The sequence below is a fragment of the Pangasianodon hypophthalmus genome, chromosome 4, assembly GCF_027358585.1.
Source record: "Pangasianodon hypophthalmus isolate fPanHyp1 chromosome 4, fPanHyp1.pri, whole genome shotgun sequence".
NCBI classification, from domain to species: domain Eukaryota; kingdom Metazoa; phylum Chordata; class Actinopteri; order Siluriformes; family Pangasiidae; genus Pangasianodon; species Pangasianodon hypophthalmus.
In genome coordinates, this window is record NC_069713.1 from 16,855,535 (window position 1) to 16,883,194 (window position 27,660).

General features: G+C 36.0%; 2 protein-coding genes and 1 long non-coding RNA gene across 3 annotated transcripts in view; 1 reads left to right on the top strand and 2 right to left on the bottom strand.

Moving 5' to 3' along the window:
• si:ch211-212k18.13 (plectin) overlaps positions 1-14,430 on the bottom strand; it is a 33,268-nt gene extending 18,838 nt beyond the window's left edge. Inside the window, exons 1-18 of the mRNA XM_026936100.3 lie at positions 14,091-14,430; positions 13,674-13,784; positions 11,734-11,867; positions 11,546-11,616; positions 11,325-11,447; positions 11,037-11,132; positions 9,022-9,150; positions 8,679-8,807; positions 8,565-8,587; positions 8,411-8,442; positions 7,339-7,376; positions 6,431-6,550; positions 6,105-6,200; positions 5,145-5,272; positions 4,630-4,927; positions 3,875-3,952; positions 3,576-3,737; positions 3,276-3,380 (exon numbers count right to left, since the gene is read on the bottom strand). Of these exons, the coding sequence (XP_026791901.3) occupies positions 3,276-3,380; positions 3,576-3,737; positions 3,875-3,952; positions 4,630-4,927; positions 5,145-5,272; positions 6,105-6,200; positions 6,431-6,550; positions 7,339-7,376; positions 8,411-8,442; positions 8,565-8,587; positions 8,679-8,807; positions 9,022-9,150; positions 11,037-11,132; positions 11,325-11,447; positions 11,546-11,616; positions 11,734-11,867; positions 13,674-13,784; positions 14,091-14,149 (1,932 nt within the window). The 5' untranslated portion in view covers positions 14,150-14,430. The remainder of the gene's footprint in view (positions 1-3,275; positions 3,381-3,575; positions 3,738-3,874; positions 3,953-4,629; positions 4,928-5,144; positions 5,273-6,104; positions 6,201-6,430; positions 6,551-7,338; positions 7,377-8,410; positions 8,443-8,564; positions 8,588-8,678; positions 8,808-9,021; positions 9,151-11,036; positions 11,133-11,324; positions 11,448-11,545; positions 11,617-11,733; positions 11,868-13,673; positions 13,785-14,090) is intronic.
• A 1,593-nt stretch (positions 14,431-16,023) lies between these two features.
• Positions 16,024-19,537, bottom strand: LOC113540579 (uncharacterized). Its single transcript, XR_003404045.3, has 4 exons — positions 19,259-19,537; positions 18,334-18,470; positions 17,939-18,113; positions 16,024-16,577 (listed from the first exon to the last, which is right to left on the bottom strand). It is a non-coding gene; the product is annotated as an uncharacterized LOC113540579 (long non-coding RNA).
• A 691-nt stretch (positions 19,538-20,228) lies between these two features.
• On the top strand, positions 20,229-27,264 carry LOC117597006 (probable E3 ubiquitin-protein ligase RNF144A-A). Its single transcript, XM_034303466.2, has 4 exons — positions 20,229-20,789; positions 21,404-21,504; positions 22,709-22,879; positions 25,752-27,264. The coding sequence occupies exons 1-4, from the start codon at positions 20,717-20,719 to the stop codon at positions 26,199-26,201; spliced, it is 795 nt and encodes a 264-aa protein (XP_034159357.2). The 5' UTR covers positions 20,229-20,716; the 3' UTR covers positions 26,202-27,264.
• The last annotated feature ends 396 nt before the right edge of the window (positions 27,265-27,660 follow it).

Genomic DNA, 27,660 nt, shown 5'->3' on the forward strand with positions numbered 1-27,660 from the left:
ACATGGTTTGTAATGTAAGTGATATGTCAAGCAGAGTTTTACTAAATGTGGAACAAAATTTGGAAGAAAATTTCCCCCTTTTCTAACTTTATTCCCTCCATTTTTTCTAACACACTCATGCCATAAGTCAATGTTTCTCAGAGTAGAATCTGGGGACCCCCCAAAGGATCCATGAGGAATAGCCATTTAAATTTCGTTACAGTGGTGGAAATCACAACCCATCATATCAAAATTATTATATTTTTATTGAGTTCTTATAGTTGTAGGCACCTTGCATCCACTTTTTTTAGGGGCACATTTTCAGTATAATACTTCTGCAGTAAATGGAAGGACATAGCACAAGTATACATCCCCCCCCCCGCAAACTATCACAAAGAATGGGCTTGCACAAACACTTCCTCATTATAACTATGAGGGTTCCTCTATTTCCGGTTCATCCGCTATAATGGTAATGGTGTTATTTTACACCTGGTGTCTGCAGGAGCTCCCAAAAATGAACGTCAGCGATGTTCATCTTTCACTTGCCATACATTTTATTAGGAACACCTGTACACCTGCACATTCATGCAGTTATCTAATCAGCCAATCATGTGGCAGCAGTGCAACGCAAAACAATATGCAGACAGAGGTAAAGAGCTTCAGGTAATGTTCACATCAAACAGAAGAATGGGGAAAAGTGTGACCTCTGTGACTTTAACCATGGCGTGATTGCTGGTAACAGATGGGCTGGTTTGAGTATTTCAGAAACTGCTGATCTCCTGGGAATTTCACATACAACAGTCTCTAGAGTTTACACAGAATGATGCGAAAAACAAACAAATTAAAAAAAAAGAGAGAGACACTGGGCAGCTGAAGATTAGAAAGGAATCTATCATTAAATGATAAGCTGAAAGATTTATCATTATGTTTTTATTACGAAGCTACTAGCTTTCCTACCCTGGTTTTTGTGATATCTAGCCTTGCAAATGCCACACTTCATTATCAAAAAACTGCATCACTTAATTACAAGTGAAGTCTTGTTATCAGCCACCATCTGTGCACTAATTAAGGCACGTTCCGCAGCAGACACGCAAAGTTATGCTTCTTGAGTCAAAGCATTGAGCATAGCGTATTATGATTGGCTGGACTGAAAACTTTTTATTGTTTTCTATTGCTGGCTGTCCACCACGTGTGGAGTTGAAATCTCTGCCATATTTAGCACAGAAGGTGTGCAGGCACCCTTTAGTAATTGTTTTATGCTTCTTCTTCTTCTTAAACTTCCAAAGAGAGTCTAAGACACCCCATAGAATGCTTCATATGCTGTTTATGAAATTTGGCAAAGTGATATAGGACAGTCTCAGCTACCATTACAGCAAATTTGGTGTAAGCCACTCAATACCTCTAGCACCACCAATAGGGAAAAGTTGGAAAAATGTTTACAATAATAACTCCACAATGGAATATCGTAGAAATTTTCTCTGATTCTTCAGGTCAAACCTAGTTCAACGCATACCATGATGTTATATTATATGTAACGCATACTATGATGTAATTTCTGTTATATTGGATTTTCTGTCATTTTGAATTTTTTTTAAAAATGAGTTTTTTCTTTGCTCCATCACCAAATTTGAATCGCAGCATCATGAGACCATCTCCATAAAAAGTTGCTTATTTGATGGGATGTTTTTTCTATCGCAAACTCAAATGAATTAGAGGACCAAACATGAAGTGAAGGCATATCTCAGCAACGGTGTGACATATTCTGAACAAATTTTGGAGAGAACTGAGAGACCTCGCGCTAAGGGTCTCCAAGAAGGTTTATCTATATTCACCTCTAGGTGGCGCTTTTATTAACAAATTTGTAAAATTGAACGTAACTTTTGAAACACAACATTAAATCAAGATTCTTATTCCTATTGATTTCCTTGAAGTTTCTCTGATGTTGTGAATGTAACTTCTCAAACTGGAAGTAGGCCATTTAGAATTTTTTTAGAAAATGTTTTTTTTTTTCTACAAAACCTACAAATTTTGGCCAATCATCACCAAATTTGGCACACAGCTTTGGGAGACCAACCCGAACAAAACTTTTCTCAGATTTTTGATATGATGGATGGTTCGTCCATAGCACGCAAATGAATTTGATGGTGAAGTTGCTAAACAGGAAGTGAAGGCCTATCTCAACAACGGTGTAACATATTTTGACCAAACTTTGTAGATGAGTAAAAATTCTTGTCCTAAGGGACTCCAAGAAGTTTGTCTAAATCCCCTCTTGGGGGCGGTATAATTCACAAGTTAGTAAAACTGCTCATAAATTTGAACTCTCTTTCTCCATTGCTAAGGTGTGTGGACAGAAAGTGCTTGGTCCCCTCAACTGCTGCTTGCAGCTATATTCTTCTCCCTATTGTTCTTCTGAGTCACATAACCGGAGATGCAGCCATGTATCTCACATGGTTATTAATTTTTATAAGCTTAGCGTGAATGTGGACATGCAACTCTTTGTCTGTCCCTATTTAAATTAGGTTATTAAGTTGTTTATTGGTGTTTCTTCTTTTCCTACTGTATCTCAATAAATTCTATTTTATTGAATGTTTTTTGCCATGTTGTGGTTATTACTTTGATTTTGCAAGAAGCCAAACTATTCTGAACTAAGCTTTCAGAAACCAAGTCATTGTTTATTATTGTTCTCAGCTAAATAATTTTGACTTATTGGAAATTTTGTTTCTAAGTAAATTTCTAAACTAAAAATTGGTTATCTAATGAGACTGATTTACTGAGACTGAGTAATTTTATGAGACAGATTAATTAAATTTCAAGTGAAGCACCAATATTGATATATACTTTGCATTTCTATGGCTTTCTGTATAAACATACCCTTCTCCCCTACATAGTTATTAGTCTTTTTGACTGGTCACTTAAATGGGTTTAATCCAAGCATCAATATAAGCCTATGAATAATGTCAACTTGGACTAATGTGTCCTGTTGGTGGAATGTCCTGGAATGGAAAGCTCTGCTGACAAAATATTATTGTACAAATTTAAATAATGTTCATAAAATAAATCTGTACTAACAGAGTATTTGGAATTTATTTTACAGTTAAAGCCAGCCATGGCATTAACTGTATGTTTATAAATGTAGTTCACACTGATACTAATTAAATTAAATATAAAATTATATTGCTGCACATAGCGAACAGAACATGAAGGTTTGTGTTGGGTTCGTGTTCATTTCCAGAATTATGTAGTTCTACTGAAATCCTACAAATTCAACCACAGGGAATATTGATGGGATTACTTGCCTCTATTGTGCTCTGAGCTGGATGGCCTTCCTTCAGCAATTTGTCTCCAGTGGCTAGAACAGTGTTCATGCTTATTTTCCTCTGCTCCAGATCCCACTCCAGACCCTGTCACATGACAACTATTAACTATTAAGAAATATCATTATCCTAGTAAAATGATTCAGGGTATAAGAACATGATTAATCTATTAATCTAGTACAAGTAGTTGGTACAGCAGAGATAGTTATTCCTGGAAAGTAATTACGAAACATAATCACTGGATTATGCAATTAGGCTATATGGCAGAAAAAGTAGTCTTACTGAGTAGTTATCCTTCTTGGCAGTCATGTTGGTGTTATTGTCACTCCAGTCATATTTCAACTCTTCCTCCTTTCTCTCACATAGCCACTTCAGCTCTTCAGTGCAAGCTACAGCAAATGCATATAGCATGTTCAGATTGTGCAGCTGGTCCACTGAGAAGCTCTGTCAGAGGGTCAAACAAAGCAGCAAGAGATTATTAAAAACAAACTCTGTTGAAGCTGAAACCAATAACTGTAAAAACTTTATGCAGTTGTTAACTAGTGAAATGTTTGTGGTTCCCCAAAAAAAAAAAGACCTACCAGAAGTTCATTGTACTGCAAGTCCAGCTTGATCAGGTAATCTCTGTATGCTTGTTTACTGGCAGGGGATAAATGATTCTGTAGAGACAACATAAAGACATTATTTCAGATATTATTTAATCACTACAAGAAAGGCAGGTCCTTGTAAAACATGTGATGAATAAAATACTTTGGAGGGCATGCTGTTACAGGAAAATAATCAACAACAGGGTGGTGTGTTATGGCCTGATACAAATAGAAGTTCCTCCTACAACCCCACAATTGATTGTTTTTCCTATAACAGGACGGCCCAAGTGTTTTATTCCTCTTGTACCACAGCAATTTGCCTAATGCTTACATTTTTAAAAAAATTATCAACGTTGTACATTAATGTTGTACTTTTTCGATTTATAGTTATATTTAATACTGTGGAACATTTGTGAAGCACATTCCTGTTATCACTTATGTTATATTACCAGCCTCTCTTTTTATGTATCAGAACAAGTGCATTAATATAAAACTGTGACTTGCAGCTGCACAACTGTCATAGCTGCTGTTATGGAAAATCAATCAACATCTTCTGACCAGACAGATTAAATAAATCAGTAGTGCAATTGTATAAATGGTAAACTTATATTCTATGTTTTATTACTTATTTATTTGTTTATCAATACTAGTCTACATCAAATTATGTCCTAGGGTTAGGGTTTATACAAGCAAGATGAAAAAAGAAAGTTTTACCACCATAAAGAAATCAACACAGTCAACAAATTCACCTCATCTGCCCAAGCACGCTCAATGTTGGATTTGAAGTCCTTGATAGACTCATGTAGTCTGTGATGGCTGCCCATATGGGACTTGATGGAGGGCAGGTCTGCACCCCATTCTGAGTTGTGTATGCGTCTCTGGTTCTTCTCCACCCAGGCCAGCAGGTCCTGGATGTAGTACAGCATGACTTCATCCAGCTCAGGATGCGTGAGGGGTACTCTGTTCACTGACACTGTAATGTCGGACATCGCATGCAGGTTGTACTCATTGCGCGAGTTTACCAGATGCTCGTGGAAACAGTACACCCTGACAAAAATATGCAGTAAGTAAACTATTAGTACAAAAGTCAATCTACATTTTGGTAGTTGTTATATTATAGGGGAGAGCTGGCTGGTGGATGGGAACTGGCAGGTGACCAAATTGCAGAGAAGATTGAGGGACTTTAACTTAAAAAATGATAAAAAATTAAAGAGCTACAAAATACGGTAATGTGAAGACGCTGTGTATGAACTGGCAGTCTCACCTTTTAAATTCATTGCGGACCAGTCTCTCCCACTTAATTATGGCTTCATGGAGTTGACGCCACTCCTCCTCCACATCGATGGGGTTGTAACCGGGAGGAACCGTAATCTGACCTGCCCGCACTGCACCCTGTAGAGGAAAGATGCAGGATACAAAGACAAACTTTCAGGTAGAATATCAATGCAAAAAGAACATTTTCCCTTTGAACTTTTACACATTTGGCAGAGTTACACCCTGCAATGTACCTGATTGGATTTTATATGGTATATATATATATATATATATATATATATACATATATATATATATATATATATATATATATATATATATATATACCAAAATACTGAAATGGGGGGATCAATATAATCAATGATAATGCAAATAAAATAAAATAAAGGTTTGATTGCATAAGTATTCACTCCATTGACATAAAACCCTTAAATTAGTTCTGGTGCAACCAATTGTCATCCTAGTTGAATGGAGTTCACCTGTGTAAGTAAAGTGTCACATGTTTTCACTATAAATACAACTGTGTACACCTGATAAAGAACATACCTAAATAAACAGCATCATAAAGACCTTATCATTGGGAAATCGTTTGAATCCTGATGATGCCACAGCCATCTGCGGCTGGCAAACAATGGATTAAAATTGGCTGTTATCTCTTGGTAGGAGTTATGTATACTCTCACTCACCTGTCAATCACAGCAACACTAGACAATAATGTATTTGAGTTCATGTATGTGGAAGAGGACATATAGTGCTTGCCTCTGAGTGTGTTATGCCAGTGATGCAACCAACATTTTAGTTCCAGCTTATAACACAACAAAATGTGGTCAAGTTCAAAGGGGTTGAATACTTGTGAATAATGCAATGCACTGTGAATGCACATAATGATTTATGTGATTTGGTATAATGTGTTCATTTACTAGACCTACCACATGATCATGGTACTTACCTCAAAGGCCTTGTAAATATGTTTGGAGTGATTTGTGTCAGCTTCCTTTGATGGCAGCTGTGTCTTCTTAAATTCTAGAAACTCGTGGCAAAGGGTCTGGAACATCAAGGTAGAGGGTTTGATTCATACTATTTAGCTGTATTTTAAAAAATGCTTGTAATATGAATTCACTGGCTTGCCTTATAATCAATAGCAACTTATAAATGTCAAATACAATAATAATAATACAATACAATAAATAGTGGTACAATACAATAGAATAATGTGCATGCAACTGTATGTGTATGTTGTGTGCATGCTTGTGTCTTATTGAGCTGTTAAGAGACCTCAATTTCCTTATAACTGGTGGGGAACTTGCTCTCCTCAAACACAGAGACATAGTGTCGGATCCACTGCAGCAGCATGGTGACCAGGTTGCAGTACTCCTGGCAGTGTAATTGTAGCTCCTGTCACATAGGAACACACTTTATATTACTCTTCAAAATGGTTAAATCTTATTTATACCACAGTGCTGCTGAATTCTGATTGGTCGGAAGGTGTACATAATTTTGTATAATAGCACAGGTACTCCCAGCTGTAACATGGTTAATATTATTGAGCTTGTTCTAATATGTTATTCTTTCCATAGTGGCACCTCATACACAGAGACTTGTGTATCTAAGACTAATAATAAGCAGATTAAAATGTGCTGTTATTTAACAAAGAAAAATGTTTATGGTAAAGGTTTCTGTAAAGAGACATTTATTTAACATTTATGCAAGGACTCTCCAGTGTCAGCACTTTGCAGCAGTAGGTTTTCTAGTCCTTGGGACAGTGGAGTTTGCATTGGGCTTCCTAGGTAACATGACAAGGTACTAGAGAAATTAAAAATAGAGGCTGGTGAGGGAATGACTGTTTATAGCACCTATAATGTGAGTGATAACAGGAACTAACTTGTTTCATGGATCACTGGCAAATTGCTGTAGTATAAGTGGAATAAAATACTTTGAAATGTGCTGTTATTAAAAAATCTTGTTTTTCCTGGTAATGGTAACCTGTAATCTTATCCTGTTTTTGGTGATTATTTTCCTATTAAATTATGCCCCACCATTTTTATTCCTTACATTAATGGACATTAATAAGCATGACTGTGAACTCAATCATTACAAAATTGTGATTTTTTATTTTTTTTGCTTATTTCATTATAGCTAAATGAAGGAAAATTTTGTCTTTTTGTACAGAAAAAAAGACTCACATTGGTAGACTTCTCATCAGGGTGCGACCCATTCACTTCTACTCAACAAGAGGAAACAAAAGCAACACCCAGGATTACATAAAGATTAGAGTGTAAAAAATAGCAAATATAAATAGTGATTATACTGCACATTCATATAGTTCAAATTCAAATAGTTCAGACAATAGTATATATATATATATATATATGAACCTAACCTATACATCCATCCCTGCTCTCAGATGCCTTCAAAGCAGTAGTAGTTAGCAAGACTGTAACCTAAAAGCTGTAATAATAATCCCATTTATAATAACACTGAGCAACAACCACGCAGTAATTTTAAAAGCATGAAAAAGCATGAAGCATGAAAAACAGTTATTCTCAGTATTTCAATACATTCAATGGATTTTTCTTTCGTATTCTGAAGCTTTTTTTTGTTCTTATTTACATTTATCTGGGGACGAAAAAATGTAAAGACACAGGATACATAGCATGTACAGAAATATCAAGAATCACAATTTATTGTACTAGTGTAACTTCTTTCTTGTTGTGGGTCTATACTGTGGTTATTTTTACTACTTTTTTTTACTACTTCATTTATTATTATATTGTATTTTATTCCTACATTGTTGTGATATATATGTTTGAGCAACCTCTAGCACAAGACTTTCCCTCGGGATGAAAAAAGCGCTATCTTATCTTAAGCAGTTACATTTTTTTAAATTGCATAACTTGCAAACTGCTCACTTTTACAATGCAAATTACTTAGAGAGCTGTGGGATAGCCTGTTTACTCTTTAATGGTTTGAACGGTCAGTGGTGTTTTAAATATCATTAAGATGAGACTATTATTACTATTACTATTATCACCTTCCACCTAAAATATTAAATCTTTTTAGATGGAAAGTGATAACAAGACGGAAGACAATAACAAGAATAGACAATAATGGTGGAGAAGTGTATTTAGCAGGAAATGACACAAAGGACTTCAACAGTAAAAACAGTATGAAGTCTAATTATTTTGTTAGTAATATTAACCTTTCATATTGCACTGCATAAATAAGTACTGCAAGGCTAAGAAAGTTTTTACGTACTTCTGTACATAAGCATGTAGGCCAGCTGTGAACTGCAAAAATAAAAAAAGCACAAATGTCAGTCTGAAAAACAAAATACGACACAGAAGAATGTATTCAATGTGTTTTTTCCTGATATTAATAAGATGTGAAACCATGGTTATAGTGTACTCACTGATGGAAAGAGTCTACTGAATCCTGTTAGAAAACAAGGCTTACGTCACAATACTGCACATAGCAGAAAATTAAAGCAAGTAAATAATATTTTATTTTTATTTCATTTTATTACCTTTGTAACAAAAGAGTCATCAAAACAGTACCACTTGTTATTCTCAAAGGATTTGATGACAGCATTGTAGTGCCCTCCACTTTCTCCTCCGAAGTGGTTAATAACTGCATAAAGCTCATATCCAATATTCTGTGGAAAAAGAAAGTATGCGCATGTAAAAAACTGAATATGAAGAAGGTATTACACAGAAGTTTGTGTAAAGTAAGGCTAAAAAGTAATGTTATTGCAATAATTTTATGGCAAATGCATTGATGTTGCTATGTAATGACATACATCCATCCAGGGATGGATGTATGGCAATACATGTAGGTTCAGTTGTAGGCTGAAAAAGGCTAAACCATACACTTATCTGCAGTTTCTCAGGAATGTCCATGGGACAGTGATTCTTCACAAGCCTCATCTGGTTATAGTCAAAGTAAAACCTCTTCAGGTACAGAGTCAGGATAGTAGGAAACTCCTCGATTTCATTCCACTAAGGATTAAATAGTCAGAGTGTGAAAGAAGTGGTTGATTTGAGACTGACACAAATTTCAATCACAATGGCCCTTATTCATCAAAGTGGTGTATAGATGATATTTGAGTGCACTGAATGATGTAGGAACTTCTGATTCACAAACTGTCGTACAACATCAAAACCAAATTTACTGTTATCAAATTGTTATTTGAAAGCAATAGAATCAGCTTCAGCTGCATGGATGCACTAGTCCTTATTTACATACGCTACACCCCATTTGAACCTCATACAGAGTACATGTAAATTAACACGCCAGCAGGTGTTGTGGCATTCGGCAGATGAATGTTATTCAAGATCTGTGGAAAATTTTCCTGCTTTTTCTCTGGGTTCTCCACTTTCCTCCCCCTGTCCAAAAACATACAAATAAGTGGTAGATATGATGAACAACATACAATTGATGGATTAACTGTAGAGATGCTTGGGCTGCTGCCTCAGGCCTCTAAATCCAAGGGGGCTTGAGCTGTGGCTTGTTTTTTTTGTTTGTTTTTTTTGTGGTTCAATAGTCAGGTCAATAGTCTTAAAGTGAAAATTTTATTTTGAAACCAATGTGCAAAACTGGTGTCGCTTCATGAAAAAACACTGTCTCTTACTGGTTCTCATTTTTCTGGTGATGACATATCAGTCAGGAAATTACTTGTGAGCTAATGATACATTTGTGTGATGCCTGGCAAATTTTAAAAAATGGAGGGAAAGTGGAGTGCTAAGAGAGAACAAAATAATATGGAAATGAGGGAAATAGCAGTGTTGACTCATGCAACAGTGATAATAACATATTTTAGGCCAATAGATTTTAATGAAGAACTGAATACTGTGGCTAACATTACTGAAGGATGCCAAGGATCGATGCCAAGGATAATATCAAGACTGCTGCCAATGCCTATGTCACAAGCATTAACATTGCTGCTTGCACTGAAGGACCATTAGCTAACACTAGCTAGCTAGTCATGACTAGCTACCGACTCTACCTTTCCCCGACTGCATTTTGTTGCCTTTCTCCTCCTCCTCCATCCTGTTTTTTAGCTAATTGTGACGCATGCAGATGCATACATTTATGTCTTTAGCCTTGTAATGCATCACTAACCAGACTGTAAACTGGTTATCATTAAACATGTTTTGAGGGAAAAAAATCTTCATCAGTTCATGACAGGGTTGCCAGACTGAGCTAGTTTAAAATCTGCAAATATTGGGAGAAGGTAAAACATCAGAAATACATGTGAAATACTTTCCTCATGCAAAGGTTTAAAAAAAAGTCTCTCTTTTTGATACCCAAATTTTTGGCTAATTTCAGGTCTTTTGTGTGGTTTTTGATATGCAGTTAAGCTGGAAATTTTGCTGAAACTTGCCAACCCTGGATAATATTACCTTGAACACAGTTGAACCAAGTACATCTAAAACTGCTCAAAACTGCTAGACTATATGCTGTATGGCTTTATGTTGTCAGCTCTCAACTTCCTATTAAAGGGTTACTCTGAAGAACCACTACTGGTCTACAGAATTAATCAAGCGTGATAGCCTCTTGATCTCTTGATTTTGTTCGAGGTTATGCCATTATTAATGTCATATTTCCCCACCAAAATCTATGGTCACGAGCTGCTGCTGTTAAAATATTGATCAAATTTACACATACTCCAACCAGATGTGAGTTTGATCAATACACAGAAGACGAAATTGAGGAATAAGGAAACTGTCTGTGGAATTTGCATACCCTGTGCTCATTTTACATTCATATTTGTCTGTACACAACTTTGATTAATAAGAGACATCGAGTCAAGATTTCAACATTTGGGCCTGCTGACTAATGGCATTAATTTTGTGTCTTACAGGACATCCAGTGGAGTACTCACCGTCTCTGTTTCAGTTTTTTGGCCACACTGTTTACAATATAGCCAGTCATCTTCATCTAACTTTAACAATTTAAAAAAAGTCTGCAATCCATTTTCCTGCAAAAAAGAAAAAGAAAAAAAATCCTCTTTGTTTGATATAAATAATGTTGGCTAGGCTAATGTATATATGTATATATATATATATATATATATATATATATATATATATATATATATATATATATATATGTGTGTGTGTGTGTGTGTGTGTGTGTGTGTGTGTGTGTGTGTTTATTTATTTATTTTTACCACATTGAACACCTCACTGTGTCCAGCTTCTACGGCTAAAGGGATGGTGAAAAAGTGACAATTCTCTTGAAATATGTGATTATTTGGACATTTGGTTTTGTTGCTCATTTTCCCTTCAAATACCTGGAAAAAAACACAACTGTGTAGTGTCATGTAACTCTGCTATATTACAAAAAGAATAAAAACAGTGTAAATGTAAACATTCAAGAGAAAAATCCTACCTTGGAAACTCGTGGCCCAGTTGCTTTTAGAGTTTTCTGATAGTATTCTACTGCATCCTGCTGTTCATAGACTGAAAATATGACAACATAACAAAACATAAAACAAGCATTGAGTCAAATATAACTCAGCATTCCTGTTGCAAAAACGTTACGTTTTACCTTTAGTCATACCGAATGGAATAACTCACCATTGTGGATGCACAAACTTCGAGTTATCCCTTCAGTTGTACCATCAACCTCTTTTATCTTGTTAAAGAGCTTCTGCAATTCTAGCATCAAATCAGTACATTTCTCATCAGAGTTTTGTGGATCTGGTCTAAAACTAACATGGAAAGAACAGACAAAAAGATGATTGTTTCTCAGCAATAACATATAGTGGCTGCAAAAAAAATTTGGACATTTAAGCCACATTTAAAAATATATAAATTTCATTGCATTAGAAACCATGTTAAACCAAGTGGCATTTATTTTAAAGAAAGACACCTAAGCACACTTTTCAATCTAAAGATTTCCTAAAAAAAAATAGATTATGCATAAAGACGTAAAAATAATAGATATACTGGTCATATTTAGACAAAAAAAATGTTTGGACACTCAAAAGTGGATTCATTAAAGATCACAGTTGTTTTAATATTTAGTTTGCCATCCTTTGTTTCGCAGAACTTCTTGACAACATCTGGGCATTGAGTCAACCAGTTTCTGCAACATTTGTGGTGGAAGTTTCTCTTGACCTCTCTTCTGTCCACAGAACTGCCTCTCACTGGATGTTTTTTCTTTACTGCACCATTCTGACTAAACTCGAGACTATTGTGAGTGAAAATCCCAGGAGATCAGCAGTTATAGAAATACTCAAACCAGCCCATCTGGCATCAACCATCATGCCATGGTCAAAATCACTGAAATCACTTTTTTCCCCATTCTGATGGTTGAATTGAACATTATCTGAAGCTGCTGGCCCGTATCTGCATGATTTTATGCATTGCACTGCTGCCACATGATTGGCTGATTAGATAATTGCATGAATGAATAGACGTACAGGTGTTTCTAATAAAGTGCCCAGTGAGTGTATGTTCATTATGGCATCAATGAACACAAGCTCACCAACACCACTGTGGGAAAAACAGCCTTTAAAACCACCACCATGGTTTATAGTACTCTTCATGCATTTTGGTTGGAATTCTTCTCCTGGCTTTCTCCACACAAACCCTACAGTATATCAGATCCATCCAAGTTAAATTTGGATTCATCTGAAAATAAGATAGTTCTCCAGAAGCTGCTGTCTTTCTGTACATGTTCTTTTGCAAATTTCACTTTTACGTTTTTATTCTTGCGGCCGTTGAATGGTTTCTGCCACATTACTCTCCCTCTGTAACCATGCTCATTGATCCTGTTTTGAATATGCTCTAGTCCTATCTGGTAATTCTAGTTCTTGTTCTTGTTCTTCTTCTTCTTCTTCTTTTTTCCTGATCTGGCAAATAGAGTGGCTTTCTCTGTGCAAACATACAGTATGATTCAGTATGATTTTCTCAAAACTTACCTCTTCTTAGTCATTTTTGTAATTACTTTTAACCAGCTGGTTCCAAGGTAATTTATAGTGGCTGTATGTAGTCAGTTACCTTCAATTTCAGGTGCCCCCAGCAGAGAAACCATATGGTGTAGTTCATCGCATTAACTATGGATTAACTGTGACAACCAGAATAATCTTAACCGTATGTATATCTATATCTATATATATATCTATACACACATAAATTATGGAAAGTATATGTATATATACATACACACACACACACACACATATATATATATATATATATATATATATATATATATATATATATATATATATATATATATATATATGTGTGTGTGTGTGTGTTTGTGTGTGTGTGTGTGTGTGTGTGTATGTATATGTAAGTTGTTCTCTAATGCAGTGAAATTCATACATTTATAAATATTGAAGTCTCCAAATACTTTCTGGGGCCACTGCATGGTTTATGGTATTAAAATGTGTTAAGAGTTACGATAAAATAATGAAAAAGATTTGTCAGTATAAACTTTATAGTCTATCAGGAAGATAAAAGTGCAACAAAGAAGTACAAGGTGGTTAGAAAAAGGATAGCATTACTTTTCTACTTCTCTCCGGAAGTCTTCGGTCATGTAGAGACACTGCAGTATAGAGTTCAGGTAGCAGGTTGCACCTTGATTTTTCAGCCCATTGTATCGCTTTCCAGTAGGTCTGAATGATTAAGAGTGTTTAAATGTATCAGTTAGGCCTATGTCATTGCTATACAATAAAACAAACAAACAAATAAAGTCTACTTTTTAACGGCAGTATTTTCTCATTTTGTTGTTAGCATTTAGGTTAGTAGCTACTTAAACCTTAAAACTTAAACCTACATTTAAACGTATTATTCTATTTTGTAATATATTAATTGCTTGAATACTGTTTCTAGCTCATTAGAGGTGAAAAAGAGACCGGGGCTGACAGCTTTACCCCGCGGGGCTGAGCTCTGTGCATCCTGACTGAGTACTCTGCTCTTACCTTCCCCGTACTGAAGCCGTTCGTTCTTGGATTCCGGAATAACTGTTGAAACTCTCCATTATACAGCCGAGTTAGTATCTAACAAACACTTACTGATCTTTAGCCTGAATCATTCCTTTAAAATAAACGGACGCGTAAATAGTGCAGCGACAAATTCGTTTTACTTTCGTTTCAAACCTCGGTCACACCCGACATGTTTTCTCTTCCCGTAAGAGCTCTGGTTTATTGTGAAGCCTTCAGACTGCTATATGCATAGTTTCTCTAACAGTGTGAACGCCTCCAAAATGGGCACTCACCACTTTAAAAAATTTTTTTTTTCTTTTTCTGTCAAATAGTTATGTGTCTTTTCTTTTTATTTTAACATGTTTTAATCTTTGTGTGATATATTGTGTGGTATAATTCGAATCTCTTATTAAAACACTTTGTGGAGTTGTTTCCTCCACCACCACCACCACTATTACTACTATGTTATTATTATTATTATTATTATTATTGTTGTTGTTGTTATTATTATTATTATTATTATTATTATTATTATTATTATTATTATTATTCAGCTGCTTTATCCGGGCCAGGGCCGCTGTGATACAATATAATATAATATAATATACTATAATATAATATAATATAATATAATATAATATAATATAATATAATATAATATAATATAATATAAAATAATATAATATAATATAATATAATATAATATAATATAATAATACATGCTGTTCAGTTAAAAATTAAACTTAGGAAATTGAAATTGATAGTTATAACAGAATACGAGAACAGGGCAATATGGAAACGAATAAGACTATTTTATTACTTTATTTCTTTGACATTATTTGTGCAAATTTCGTGCTGTTCTCCATGCTAAAATAAAAGAGAGGAAAGGCATGATAAAAGAAAGGAAAGACATAATAAAGGAGAGGAAAGGCGTGATAAAAGTCTCTGCATGTATGCTGTGTTCAGGCCGGGTCTTCAGTGCGGCTGGCCCGGACTCTCCTCTCCTCCTCCCGGTGTGTGTGCGCCTCCTCCCGGCATGCGGACGATCAGGAAGATTGTGGATTTGTTCTGGATCTTGCGCATGGAGAAAGTGTCGCTGTCCTCAAGCTGGACATCAGTGAACATCATTCTGAACTGCGCACCTGATAAAAGGAGAGATTTTACTGACCGCACGTCAATGCATTTGAAGTCCAGGTGAAGAATCATATAGACGATATAGAGTAAATAAGCCTGCCTTTAAGCTCCGGAAATTTCACCGTGAGCTTTTCTTTGAAAGCCGAAATAGTTGTTTTGTTGAAATCATCTTCGGAGGTTGAAACGTCGACTGTTTTCTTTTCTCCCCTAAAACCAATCACCAGAATTTGATAGATTTCCCCCATGTTGAACGAAGTTCACGAAGAGCAGTCGTGTTAATGCAGAATAGTTTCACTTTCTCCGTATAGAAACTCTGCTGTAGCGTCACGTGCGCATGACAATCCACAGCCTGTAAACTGCACAGCTGATCGCAACTGGCTGCGCACATGGCATATCAAATGAAAATATCTGTTTGATAAATCGGGTATGTTTTCTTTATCTTTATATAAGTAATTTCTTATTGTCTGTTTACAAAAAGTTACCCAGATGAGGGATGAATGGATCTTCAACTGCTCTTTCGTGCACCATCCGTAATATGGAACAACAATTTATTACCGTAAAAAATATTACAGTAACGTGCTGTAGAAAATATAAGATGTACAGTATAACACTGTAGGTGTTTGGTTGCCATTATACCGTTTTAGTATTCCTACAGTAATCTCAAACTTCATTACTGTAAAATGTATTAAAATACTGTAGAATGTGATCCTTATGTTTGTTATTTATGATTTAAAATTTGCATTCTAAAATGAAAACCACAGAAAATCACTTAAACACAAATGGCTCAGATAAAAGATGGCTTTAAAACATTAAGCTTTTATTAAAGTCAATAGTATATGAAATGCATTCATTAACATCATTTCCACTTCACCATTGCGATCGAACAGAACACAATGCTCTGACTTCACGTGAACATTTGGTTGCAGAACAGAATGCTATGAATTTACACGAAGATGTGATTGCAGAACACAATGCTGAGTTTACATAAAGATGTGGTTCCAGAACAAAGTGCTGTGATTTCACATGAACACTGATTAGCAGAACACTGCGCAGACTTCATAGGAACATCTGGTTGCAGAACAGAATGCTGTGAGTTTGCACGAAGATGTGGTTGTAGAACAGAATGCTGTTACTTCACATGAACATCTACTATAGTTGCAGAACTCACTGCTCTGACTTTGCATTACTGAACAAAGCCCCACTCATAGTCCAAAAGGTTTTTAATGAGGGTGGCCATATGGGGATTCACAGTTGCAGCCTTTTTTATGGACAAGTTTCCCTGTCTTCTTGGATACCACCTTCACCTGGCTGGCCTTTGTTCCTCTCTCAGGGTTCAAACCAATGAAGCGCCTAAAAAGCAATATAGAAATATGAGATATTAGGCTTGGTAAGCCAAGATTAATTGCACTTAAGACTATTCCAAGATGTTTACTCATGATAATGACCTCTGTGTTTCATAATTATGAGAGAATGATATTTCAACACCTGTGAAGGACTGACACCCACCCTGTGAGGACATAAAATTATGCCAACTCTGAATCAACATACAAAACCACCAAATTCCTTATATAATATATTTCCTTATATAATTATGATCACAACATGTAAATATTGATTTAACGTGTTTCAGATTACCTGAACACATGATGTTAACTAACTGCATGATTTGTATTATCTTAGAACTGTGCATTTCTGCTATATAAATATTACTTTGACACAGTCACCTCTGATAACAGATAACTATAAATTGTAACAGAGAAAAATGCATTTTTTGTAAAGCTGCTTTGAAACAATATGTATTGTTACAGCACTATACAAATAAACACGATTTGAACTGAATTAACTATTATCCTTTAAAGGGTTAGTTCACCCCTAAATGAAAATTCTGTCATCAAATACGCACCCTCATGTCATTCCAAACCCATAAGACTTTTGTTCATTTTCGGAACACAAATAAAGATATTTTTAATCAAATCTGAGAGATTTTTGTCTCTCCATTTAAAGACTATTCGACCAAAACTGACATTTCAAAACATTCATAAAGAGATCATAAAATAATATAAATATAAACCAAGCGGTTTAATCCAAGTCTTATGAAGGGACACAATAGGTTTATATGATGAACAGATTTACTTTTAGTTTTTATTCACATATAAACATCCCAAAAATGGAAATGTATACATGGCTGGTGCAATGATAGTTTGATAGTTCAAGTTTAATAGGAAGAACTATCAATAACAGAACAAATACAGTACTCAATTTGATGCAACTTAAGGACATCAATGGGAGAGGGGTGCATGGTTCATGTTACTGACAGTTCTCTTCTTCCTGTTAAATTTAACTGCAGCATGCAGAGAAAACTGACTAGACACTCAAACATTGTTGCACCAGCCATGTGTTCCTATCTGGAATGTCCCATTCCTTAACAAAGCTGTGCTATGAGATGCTTCTGTGTTTGATAGAAATATAGAGAAAGATTGGAAGTTAAAGAGAGAGAATTATACTCTATTCAAGAACATGCAGTGAGATAATACATTCCGTCTAAATCCAGTTGCCAGCTTAAACTTCAACTCACGATCAAAATAAACAATTATAATTATAAAGTTGATATAGGAACAAGAGAGAGCTACTAATTTACAGCACAGCTTATAGTAAATGACAATTTCTGAACAGAGCTGGGAAGAGGGGCACAATATAGAAACAATATTTACCTTTGAACAAACTCCAGGGTCCTTGAGGCTTCCTCTTGGTACTATAAGTTAAAGACATAGTATGTTGCGAAAACTGCAGCCAGCCCTGTGATGAAGCTTTGGCGGACACCTTCACAGATGACATGGTTTTCGATGCTGATCATACATCCACCAGTTGTGGCTTCATCACCAGGACCTGATACAGACAACGTTTTTATTATAGTTAATATCCCAAAACAGTATCAAATATGGTTATTAGCACCCCATGCATGCATTTTTTAAATACAGTTTTGAGCAGTAAATTGTCTCTCCATTTACAATAAGTATCAAAACTGCTGAGGATCAATATTTTTCATGACTTGGGATGGCTAAAACAACATTGACCCATGGGAGAGCCTTGCTTATCTGACACTTACACAGCAGTATCAGTCGTGGAGTGGCGGGGAGGGTCAGGGTGCACTCAACATCTGCTATAGTAGCAGACACAAATCCTGAAAAATATTATCAGTCTGGACTCGAGTTCCTGTTTGCTGCAGCTGCTCCCTCACTGACTCTGAGGACAAGAGAGACACAGTTGTGTTTTTCACAGGAATATATTGTACAAAACATTCGTTGCCTGACTCATTCTTACCCAGACAAATGGATTCTGGCTCTACGTAACTGAAGTTATTTTAAAAAAAATGTTTTTCTCTTGTGGTCAGTTTTGAGTGCATGTGTATTACAAGTCCTGTAGAGATCCTCACTTTTCATGGTGTCAATAACAGTTTTTATGTCAGCTTCAGGTAGTCCAAGCAATGTCAATTTATTGAATTTTTGGAAATTTAAAGTTTGTTAATTAGGTGTGATTGATTTGTCATGTACTTCCTGATTGTGTTCAATAATTGTTTGAAGAGTAGAGGATGGAAGGAGCAATTTAGCTTGTAGTTTAAGATAGAACAAGGCTAAATTTTTTAGAGATTCTCCTTCATCTGCCTTTTCTGGGTACACCTCCATTTCTTCGGGACTGGACTGACTGGGACTGTCAAGTTGCATATCACAACTCACATTATTACAATCACTGGTGCTGGCTGGATTTGCAACTGAGTCAAGTAGACTTTCTTTAGAGCAATCTTTATGCTTTCTTGAGACATGTGATGTAAATGTAGACTTAACTGTAAATTTTGATTGCAAATGGACATAAGTAAAATACAAATGTACACGCTAGCTAACTTACTTTGCTGTTTCAGTATACATGAAAATCAAACAAATCTATTTGTAATTAGCAAATAAAACACTACAAAGATATAACATTTTGTAAATACTACCACAGGGTAACAACGACAATGATAAAATTGCATTTACCTTAAGTAGGCGATGAGGAAATCACCATGCCGCTAGAATATGTCGTTCAGTTTGGTGGTGCTGGCAGCTCACAGTCGGGGCGAAAAAAAATCGTCTTCTTGAACTCTTCCTCCCTTGATCATGATGCGTCGTGGCTCTGAGGAGTTATGAGCTGTCTCAGGTAACAGCGTCGCACACGTGACTAGACTTAAAAAATACTGTTTTATACCGTAAAATTAAACAGTAGCTTGCGATCAATAATTCGCTCCAACAACGTATCATCATTCACAGTATTCAACCGTATTTACGAAGAACGGTGCCTTACTGTAGGAAAATTCCTGTATTTACAGCAATTTTTTTTTTTTTTTTTTTTTTTTTTTTTTTTTTTACAGTGTATGTGACCTTGAAGGCAATTGGTTATTCCTGAGATTGTTTAAGGGATGTTCTAGTAATCAAACCAAGATATTGTAGTTGTTCAGTACAGTGTTAAGTATTGGGTGTAGATTAGCTAGTAGAAAAAATAGATTTATTCTATTTTAATTCCAGCTTATAGGCCAAATAAATATGAAAATAGTTAACTGGTGTCATTGTCTATCCACTGTATATAGACCCCCCCCCCCCTCCCAAACACACACACACACACACACACACACACACACACACTTCCGCCCCCTTTGCACACCAAGCATGAATTTATCGACTTCGCTTTGTGTACAGGGGTATTGCCTTGCTGGAACATGTCTTTTTATTTATTTATTTATTTATTTATTACAGAAAGCTCTCATAGTTCTGCTTTTGCTTGTTTTTCATCATTTCAGTAGCTGCTGTACTGCTAGGCTATGCTTTCCTTTTAAAAATACTAAGAGGGTGACAGTAAAGGAGGATGACGTGGAGGCTGAAAAAGAAAAATCAGCAGGATTTTCTAGGTGTTGCGATTTCAGATTATTTTAATCACACCCAAAATTTTAAAATTAATGTTATTTTATTACCATGTTGCCAGTAAATTGCTGTAAAGATCACGTATTTTTTTTCCTTTTTTTTCTCCAGTGTAGGGACACAAGAATGAGTCGAACTGGCAGACAAACCTATCAGGGTCGAGTTTCTCAAAAGCATCGTAGCACAAAGATAATCGTTAAATAGATTAGAGCACTGTATTTCTCAGTTTTAGATTATCTTAACGTTACGACGCATTTGGGAATCTCAGCCCTTAATCACATAATAAAATAGCGTCATCAGGTCTGAGACAATTTAAAACGATAATTTAAAATAAATAGTTTGTAATAATTAAAATATACCATCAGTTCAGTAAATCTGCCTAGTAGGCGTGCTCTTTATCAGAGGCTCCACCCCGCAGATATTTTGCTACCAGTCTGACAGGCAAAATACTTTTCAGAAAACGAAAGCTGGACAGTGAAGCAGGAGACAGATCTGACAATAACTGATCTGACAGTAACTGATCTGACAGTAACTGATCTGACAATGACGGAGCAAAGAAGGCGCCACAATCCTAAAGACAGCACCCTGAGATTTGTCACTAGAGCGGATGACATTAGTAAGTAGGCTGCAGTATTATTATCATTATTCTTAAGAGCGGTATATTTGGATATTTGGATTAAAGTTTATAACTACACGGATATGTGTAGTTTTCGTTTCGCTTCGGGTTTATAAGCTCCTCCCATTAGGTTAATTTAATAAAAAATGTAATCTCACATTTGTATGCCTTCCCTTAATGATTTTAGGTATTTGATTTATTTTGATTTAGGTAGATATTATATATATATATATATATATATATATATATATATATATATATATATATATATATGTGTGTGTGTGTGTGTGTGTGTGTGTGTGTGTACATATATAAAATCTAAGAATGAATTTTTCTGTGTATGAAGCCATAAACAGAAATTAGAATAGCAGTCTTTTCCTGTTTTGTCTGATATAGTAAATTGTGGTGATATGAAAATCCATTATAATTCTCCCAGAACCTACAGCAGTAGAGTCCTGGCAGTAACTGAAGTGCACTTCAGAAAATAAATGTCAAGGTTGTAAAAATTAGGTAGCACGACAAGTATACAGAAGTGTGTGTTTGTGTAAATCTGAGTTATTTGTTCATCATGATATCTAGCACCATCTTCTAAATGCTCCTGTGTATTCACTTAGCCCTTGATGATGATCCCAATACCCAGAGATTAGAGATGTCTTGTGGCCACGCTGTCACGCCTGAATCCCTCACAGCCTACTGTCGCAGTCTTCTGGATAAGGTGGGCTACTAAATGGGTTAACAGTCCTTTTGGAGGAAAACAGTCGTACTTTGCATATTCTGCATATATAATGGCTGAAACGGTCTGCTTAATGAATTATCTATATATTTTTCAGAATTAAAAAATAAAAAATGCAAAAGTTGCGATTGCATAAGTATTCACCCTGTTGCTGTGAAACCCCTAAGTCCCCAAGTCCAGGACAAAGTTCTAGTAAAAGGTATGGCTATAAAAAACATAAAGAGGGCATTAGTCAGAGATGCAACCTATAGTCCAAGGATAACTCTGAAGAAATTGGAGAGAGGCACAGCTTAGATGTGAAAAGCTGTTCACAGGACAACCATAATCTGGGCACTCCACAAAGCTGGGGTACAGTGCTACATTTGCCGGAAAAACCCAACACTGCTCATCACCCTGAGAGCACCACTTTCACAGCGAATTATGTTGGGGATAGCATCACGTTGTGGGGATGCTTTCCATCAGCAAATACTGGGGAAACTGGTCAGAATTGAAATCAAGTTGGATGGAGCCAAATACAAGGCAATCCTAGAAGAAAACCTGTTCCAGTCTGCAAGAGACTTGAGAATGCCAAAGTTACACTGGAGTGTTTCGAAACCAAGAATCTGAATGATTTAGAACAGCCCAGTCTAAGCCCAGAACCAATGGTCACCAGCGGTTTAATGGTCTCCATCTAATCTGACATAGCAATTTTGCCAAGAAGAATAGGCAAAAATATCAGGATCTAGATGGGCAAAACTGATAGAGATGTATCCCAGGAACTGTAATTGCAGCCAAAGATGGTCAGAATTCCAATCAAGTCCATTTCAGTTACAGGTTGTAACGCTACAAAATACTACAAAGTTCGAAGGGGTGAATACCTATACAAAGCACTATCCATTGTTTAAAATATTGCCTGCAAATAAATCACTGACACAAAGTTTTACACAAAATTACACAATGTTATGACCCTGTCCACATCATAGTATCTTAATTGCTTAATACACAACAACAACAGGAAATCATGCTAGGATTTAAATATACGGTAATAAGTAAGATTTTGTCAATTTCTGGTGAAACTCAGCAGTTTGGTAAATGATGATTACTTCATAAAATTAAGTTACCTTATTTGTAATGATCAAATAAAATATAATAATACTCCCACTAGAGATTATATCTGCACAGCCTTATCTCAGTTTTATGCATCCAGGGTGACTACAAATTCGTGTGTCCAGCTATAAAGCAGGGAACTGATACATGTGGGGCTGAGTGGCCATACATGGAAGTGCGGAGGATTGCTTTACTGACTCAAGAAGAGCAGAACCACTTTGAAGAGACAATGGCTGTATTGGCAGCAGCTAAGTACTGTGAATACAACCCAGTAAGTAGCCTACTTTACAAAAGAAGCTATAGTAATATACACTCACTCAGCATTTTATTAGGAACACCTGTACACCTGCTCATTCATGCATTATCTAATCAGCCAATCGTGTGGCAGCAGTGCAATGCATAAAATCATGCAGATACGGGGCAGCAGTTTCAGGTAATGTTCACATCAACCATCAGAATGGGGGAAAATGTGATTTCAGTGATTTTGACCATGGCATGATAGATGGTGCCAGACAAGCTGGTTTGAGTATTTCTATAACTGCTGATCTTCTGGGATTTTCACACACAACAAGGCCAGAGAGGTTCAAGCTGACAGAACGGCTACAGTAACTCCAATAACCACTCTGTACAATTGCGGTGAGCAGAAAAGCCGCTCAGAATGCACAACATGGTGAACCTTGAGGCAGATGGGCTACAACAACAGAAGATCATGTCGGGTTCCACTTCAGTCAGCCAAGAACAGAAAGCCGAGACTGCAGTGGGCACAGGCTCAACAAAACTGGGCAGTTGAAGACTGGAAAAATGTAGTCTGGTCTGATGAATCTCACTTTTTTCTGAGGCACACAGATGGTAGGGTCAGAATTTGAGGAAAACAGCATGAATCCATGGACTCAACCTGCCTTGTGTCAACAGTCCAGGCTGGTGGAAGTGGTGTCATGGTGTGGAGAATGTTTTCTTGGCACACTTTAGGCCTGTTAATACCAATCATTGCTTGAATGCCACAGCCTATTTATTTACTAGAGTATTGTTGCTGACCTTGTGCATCCCTTCATTACCACAATTTACCCATCTTCTAATGGCTACTTCCAGCATGATAATGCACCATGTCACAAAACAAAAGTTGTTTGAGTCTGGTTTCATGGACATGACAATGAGTTCAGTGTTCTGTGACATTTGGGTTTGAGATCAAAAGACGGATATGAGAAGAGAGTTTAGGATTTCAGCTTTTACTTCCTGGTATTTATATCTAGATATGCTAAACAACATAAAAAATAGAACCTGCTGTATCAGACCACCCAAATTTTAGGCGAGGAAAATATATGGAACAGATAAGTCTTGAAGAAAATTAAAGTAAATAACACCTAATATTTGGTTGCATATCCCTTGCTTGAAATAACTGCATCAAGCCTCCCTTCAGTCTCCTCTTCAGGAGGTGAAATGCATGGGTTAAGGTCAACTGAGTTAAGGCCTGGTGACTGACTTGGCCAGACTAAGAGTTTCCACATTTTCCCCCTGATAAAGTCTGTTGAGTTGGCAGTATGTTTTGGATCATTGTCTTGCATTGCAAGACACAGGCACTGCATGATAAAGTTCCTCCCAATTAATTTGGATGCATTTCTTTTCCTCCCAATTAATTTGGATGCATAAATTGGCAGACAAAATGTTCCTGTAAACTTCTGAATTCATTCTGCTGCTATCATCATGAGTTATATAATCAGTAAAGATTAGTGAGCCTGTTCCAGAAGCAGCGATGCAAGCCCAAGTCATCACACTACTGCCCCCATGTTTCACAGATGAGCTTGTATGTTTTGGATCATGAGCAGATCCTTTCTTCCTACACACTTTCTCCTTGCCATCACTTTGGTAGAGGTTAATCTTGGCCTCATCAGTCCATAAAACTTTGTTCCAGAACTTTTGTGGCTCATCTCTGTACTTTTTTGAAAATTCCAGTCTGGGTTTCTGATTCTTACTGCTAATGAGTGGTTTGCATCTTGTGGTATGGCCTCTATGTTTCTGCTATCGAAGTCTTCTTCGAACAGTGGATTGTGATACCTTCACCCCTGATCTGTGGAGGTTGTTGGTGAAGTCACTGACTGTTGTTTTTGGTTTTTTCTTCACAGCTCTCACAATGATTGTCATCAACTGTTGTTGTCTTCCTTGGCCAACCTATCTGTTGTCTGTTGCTCAGCACGCCAGTGGTTTCTTTCTTTGTCCGGACATTCCAAATTGTTTTGTTGGCTATGCCCAATGTTTTGCAATGCCTTTGATTGATTTTCCCTCTTTTCTAAGCTTCAAAATGGCATGCTTTTCTCCCAGAGACAGCTCTCTGATCTTCAAGTTGGCTTATCCTTTTTAACATTAAATGCAGTCTTCACAGGTGAAATTGAAGGCTAAAACCAAGAGTAGGTGTTCAGAGCTATTTATTGTTTAAACAATCAATCTAACAAGAAACACACGTCAGTCACATGTTCCAATATTTTTGCTTACCTACAAATTGGGTGGTCTGATACAAAATGTGCTATGTTATATGTCGTTTAGCACATCTACAAATAAATACCAGGAAATAAATGCTTCTCTATTCATCTTTTCACCTCAAACTCAAATGTCTTCAGTCTACAGCAAAAACAAATGAATTGGCCTTGCCATTCCAATAGTTTTGGAGGGGACTGTATAGTAATGTATAGTGAGTGGAAACTATGACTTCAATTAATAGTGTCAGGAATAATAAAACTGTAAGATACAAGGAGAAAGGAAAGTAGTCATAGAGGTCAAGGATTAGTGTGAAGGGGATAGAGAAATGATGGCTCAAAAACCTCTCAGAGGAACTGAATGGGAATATGTCAAACATATTGAGATGGGGATAGATTGAAAGTTACAGTAGCTCGCAAGAAGGGGTGGAGTTTTGGGTATGGTCTTTTCCCTAAACATTAGTTATTTCATAACTTTATTTTTAAAGCACAAAAATACACTTATTTGTTTTATTTTTTACACAATGCTTGGCAGATGATCTGATCATTTACCGGAACAGCTTTTCCTAGTTCACCTAATCAAATGTATATTCTGATCTCTCTTCAGCAATCTGGCTAATTTTAGAGGAATACCATGGTAATTTATGCTAATTATGGTTCTGTTTTTTTTTTAAGTGCCCCGGTTGCAATTCATATGTTGAGAGGCAGGATTTGACCAACCTCTGTGTACTCTGCACCATCTGTACATCAGATACTGGTGAGAGGTTTGAGTTCTGCTGGCAGTGTCTGAAGACGTGGAAAGGGCCAGCACCTCGCTCAGACAAGTGTGACAACAGCAACTGTGTTAACCCAACACTTGAGAAGCTATTAAATTGTAAGGACACAACCCTTCCTGAGGTTCAAGACCTAATATGTCCCTCACTGCGAGCTTGTCCTACATGTGGAAACCTGGTAGAGCATGACACAACAGGGTGTAAGAATATAATATGTAATCGCTGCCATATTGAATTCTGCTTTTCTTGTCTGAAGATAACTGAAGATTGTCTAGAAACAAGCTCATACTTTAAACCTTGCTCAGATGGTGTAGCACCTCGGCAAACATCCATTCCAACCTGGAGAAAGTAGGTAATTGAAATCTTGGCATAATATAAACACCAAAAAGCACATTTTGTGTCTGCTTAAGTGTTTCTATGAGTATAGCTTAATAGTTTAATAATATAGGATAATACAATCTAAATGCAATATGATCAAAAGTAAAGCACAGCTGTCTTCAGGCTATATTGAAAAGTATAATATGTTTGTCTTTATTGTTATTAGTTTTATAACATAATTTTGATTATCACAGAAAAGATAGACTGAGCTTTTTAGTTCAAAAGGCCTCATTTATCAAGCTGAGTATGAACTGCTTTATTCATAAATTGTTCATGGGGCATTTATGCAATAAATTTGGTATTCATGAAGATCCTGTAAGTTTAGAAAGTGTCTTGAAGGCTCTTCATTTGTAAACAATCCTTCTGGCTGTAGAATGGTGAATTTCAAATTGATGGAGATGGCCTTATAACCCTTCCTAGATTTATGAGCAGCAATAATTCTTCTCTCAGGTCATGGCTGATGTCCTTTCTTCTTGGCATGATGTAGACACACGAGTGCTGCCAAACTGCCAAAATTTCTGATTTTATAGAGGTACTTACACTTCTCGATGATTAACTAATCTTGTGTGTTTCATTAGTAACACCTGGCTGCTAATTACTCTCTTAATAATTGTGGTAGTAGGAAGGGTAGTTGGTGAAAATAACTACATATTGAAATTTGTTGTGTTTTTTTTTTGTTTGTTTGTTTGCTTATAGAAGTTGGTGAGGACCACACAATTGTTATTTAGGCTCTGATAAATAAAAACATAGAATTGAAAGAGGTTGTACTTTCTTTTTAGCATGACCGTAGTTTGCTATGAGTTACTGCACTTTTATATACAGATTATGCTGTCAAGCTTCTAACCTGAAGTCGCCAAGATTCTTTGCTTTGAATAAAAAAAAAAAATAGCAGTTTCCTTGTGTGGTGTGCTTGGTATCTATGATCATTTGGGTACAGAAGCTATATATATATTTTTGTCTGTTTTCATGTCAAGACATTTTGTTTCGCTATTAAATAATATATATACCCTTGAGTCAAAATAACTCTCACCTCTAACACTGAGAAAGGCATTCGCCTGATCAGATTGTATATACATATATACATATATACATATATATATATATATATATATATATATATATATATATATATATATATATACACACACATATATATATATATATATATATATACACATATACATATTTACACAAATTAACATGAAGGTACTTATCTTACATTTCTTGTTGTATTAGCTAGCTTACTTGATTCTTGGTGATAAAGAACATATGCTATATTTTCTGGACTTAAAGATTTACTCATTTTCTAGTGGGTGCTGCTGCTTATACAGCTTTTTTCTTTGATAACAGAAATACTAAGGACCCACATTGTGCATAGCCTCTAAATATTTTCTGAATAAAAGTATTAACTAGCTCAGTTATTATGGCAAGCA

Bases quoted from the DNA above. Each gene is read 5' to 3' on its own strand.
- LOC117597006 (XM_034303466.2), top strand. From the start codon at position 20,717: ATGACGGAGCAAAGAAGGCGCCACAATCCTAAAGACAGCACCCTGAGA. The intron at 20,790-21,403 runs GTAAGTAGGCTG...GTATTCACTTAG, and splicing joins CACTAGAGCGGATGACATTA to CCCTTGATGATGATCCCAAT. The intron at 21,505-22,708 runs GTGGGCTACTAA...TTATGCATCCAG, and splicing joins GTCGCAGTCTTCTGGATAAG to GGTGACTACAAATTCGTGTG.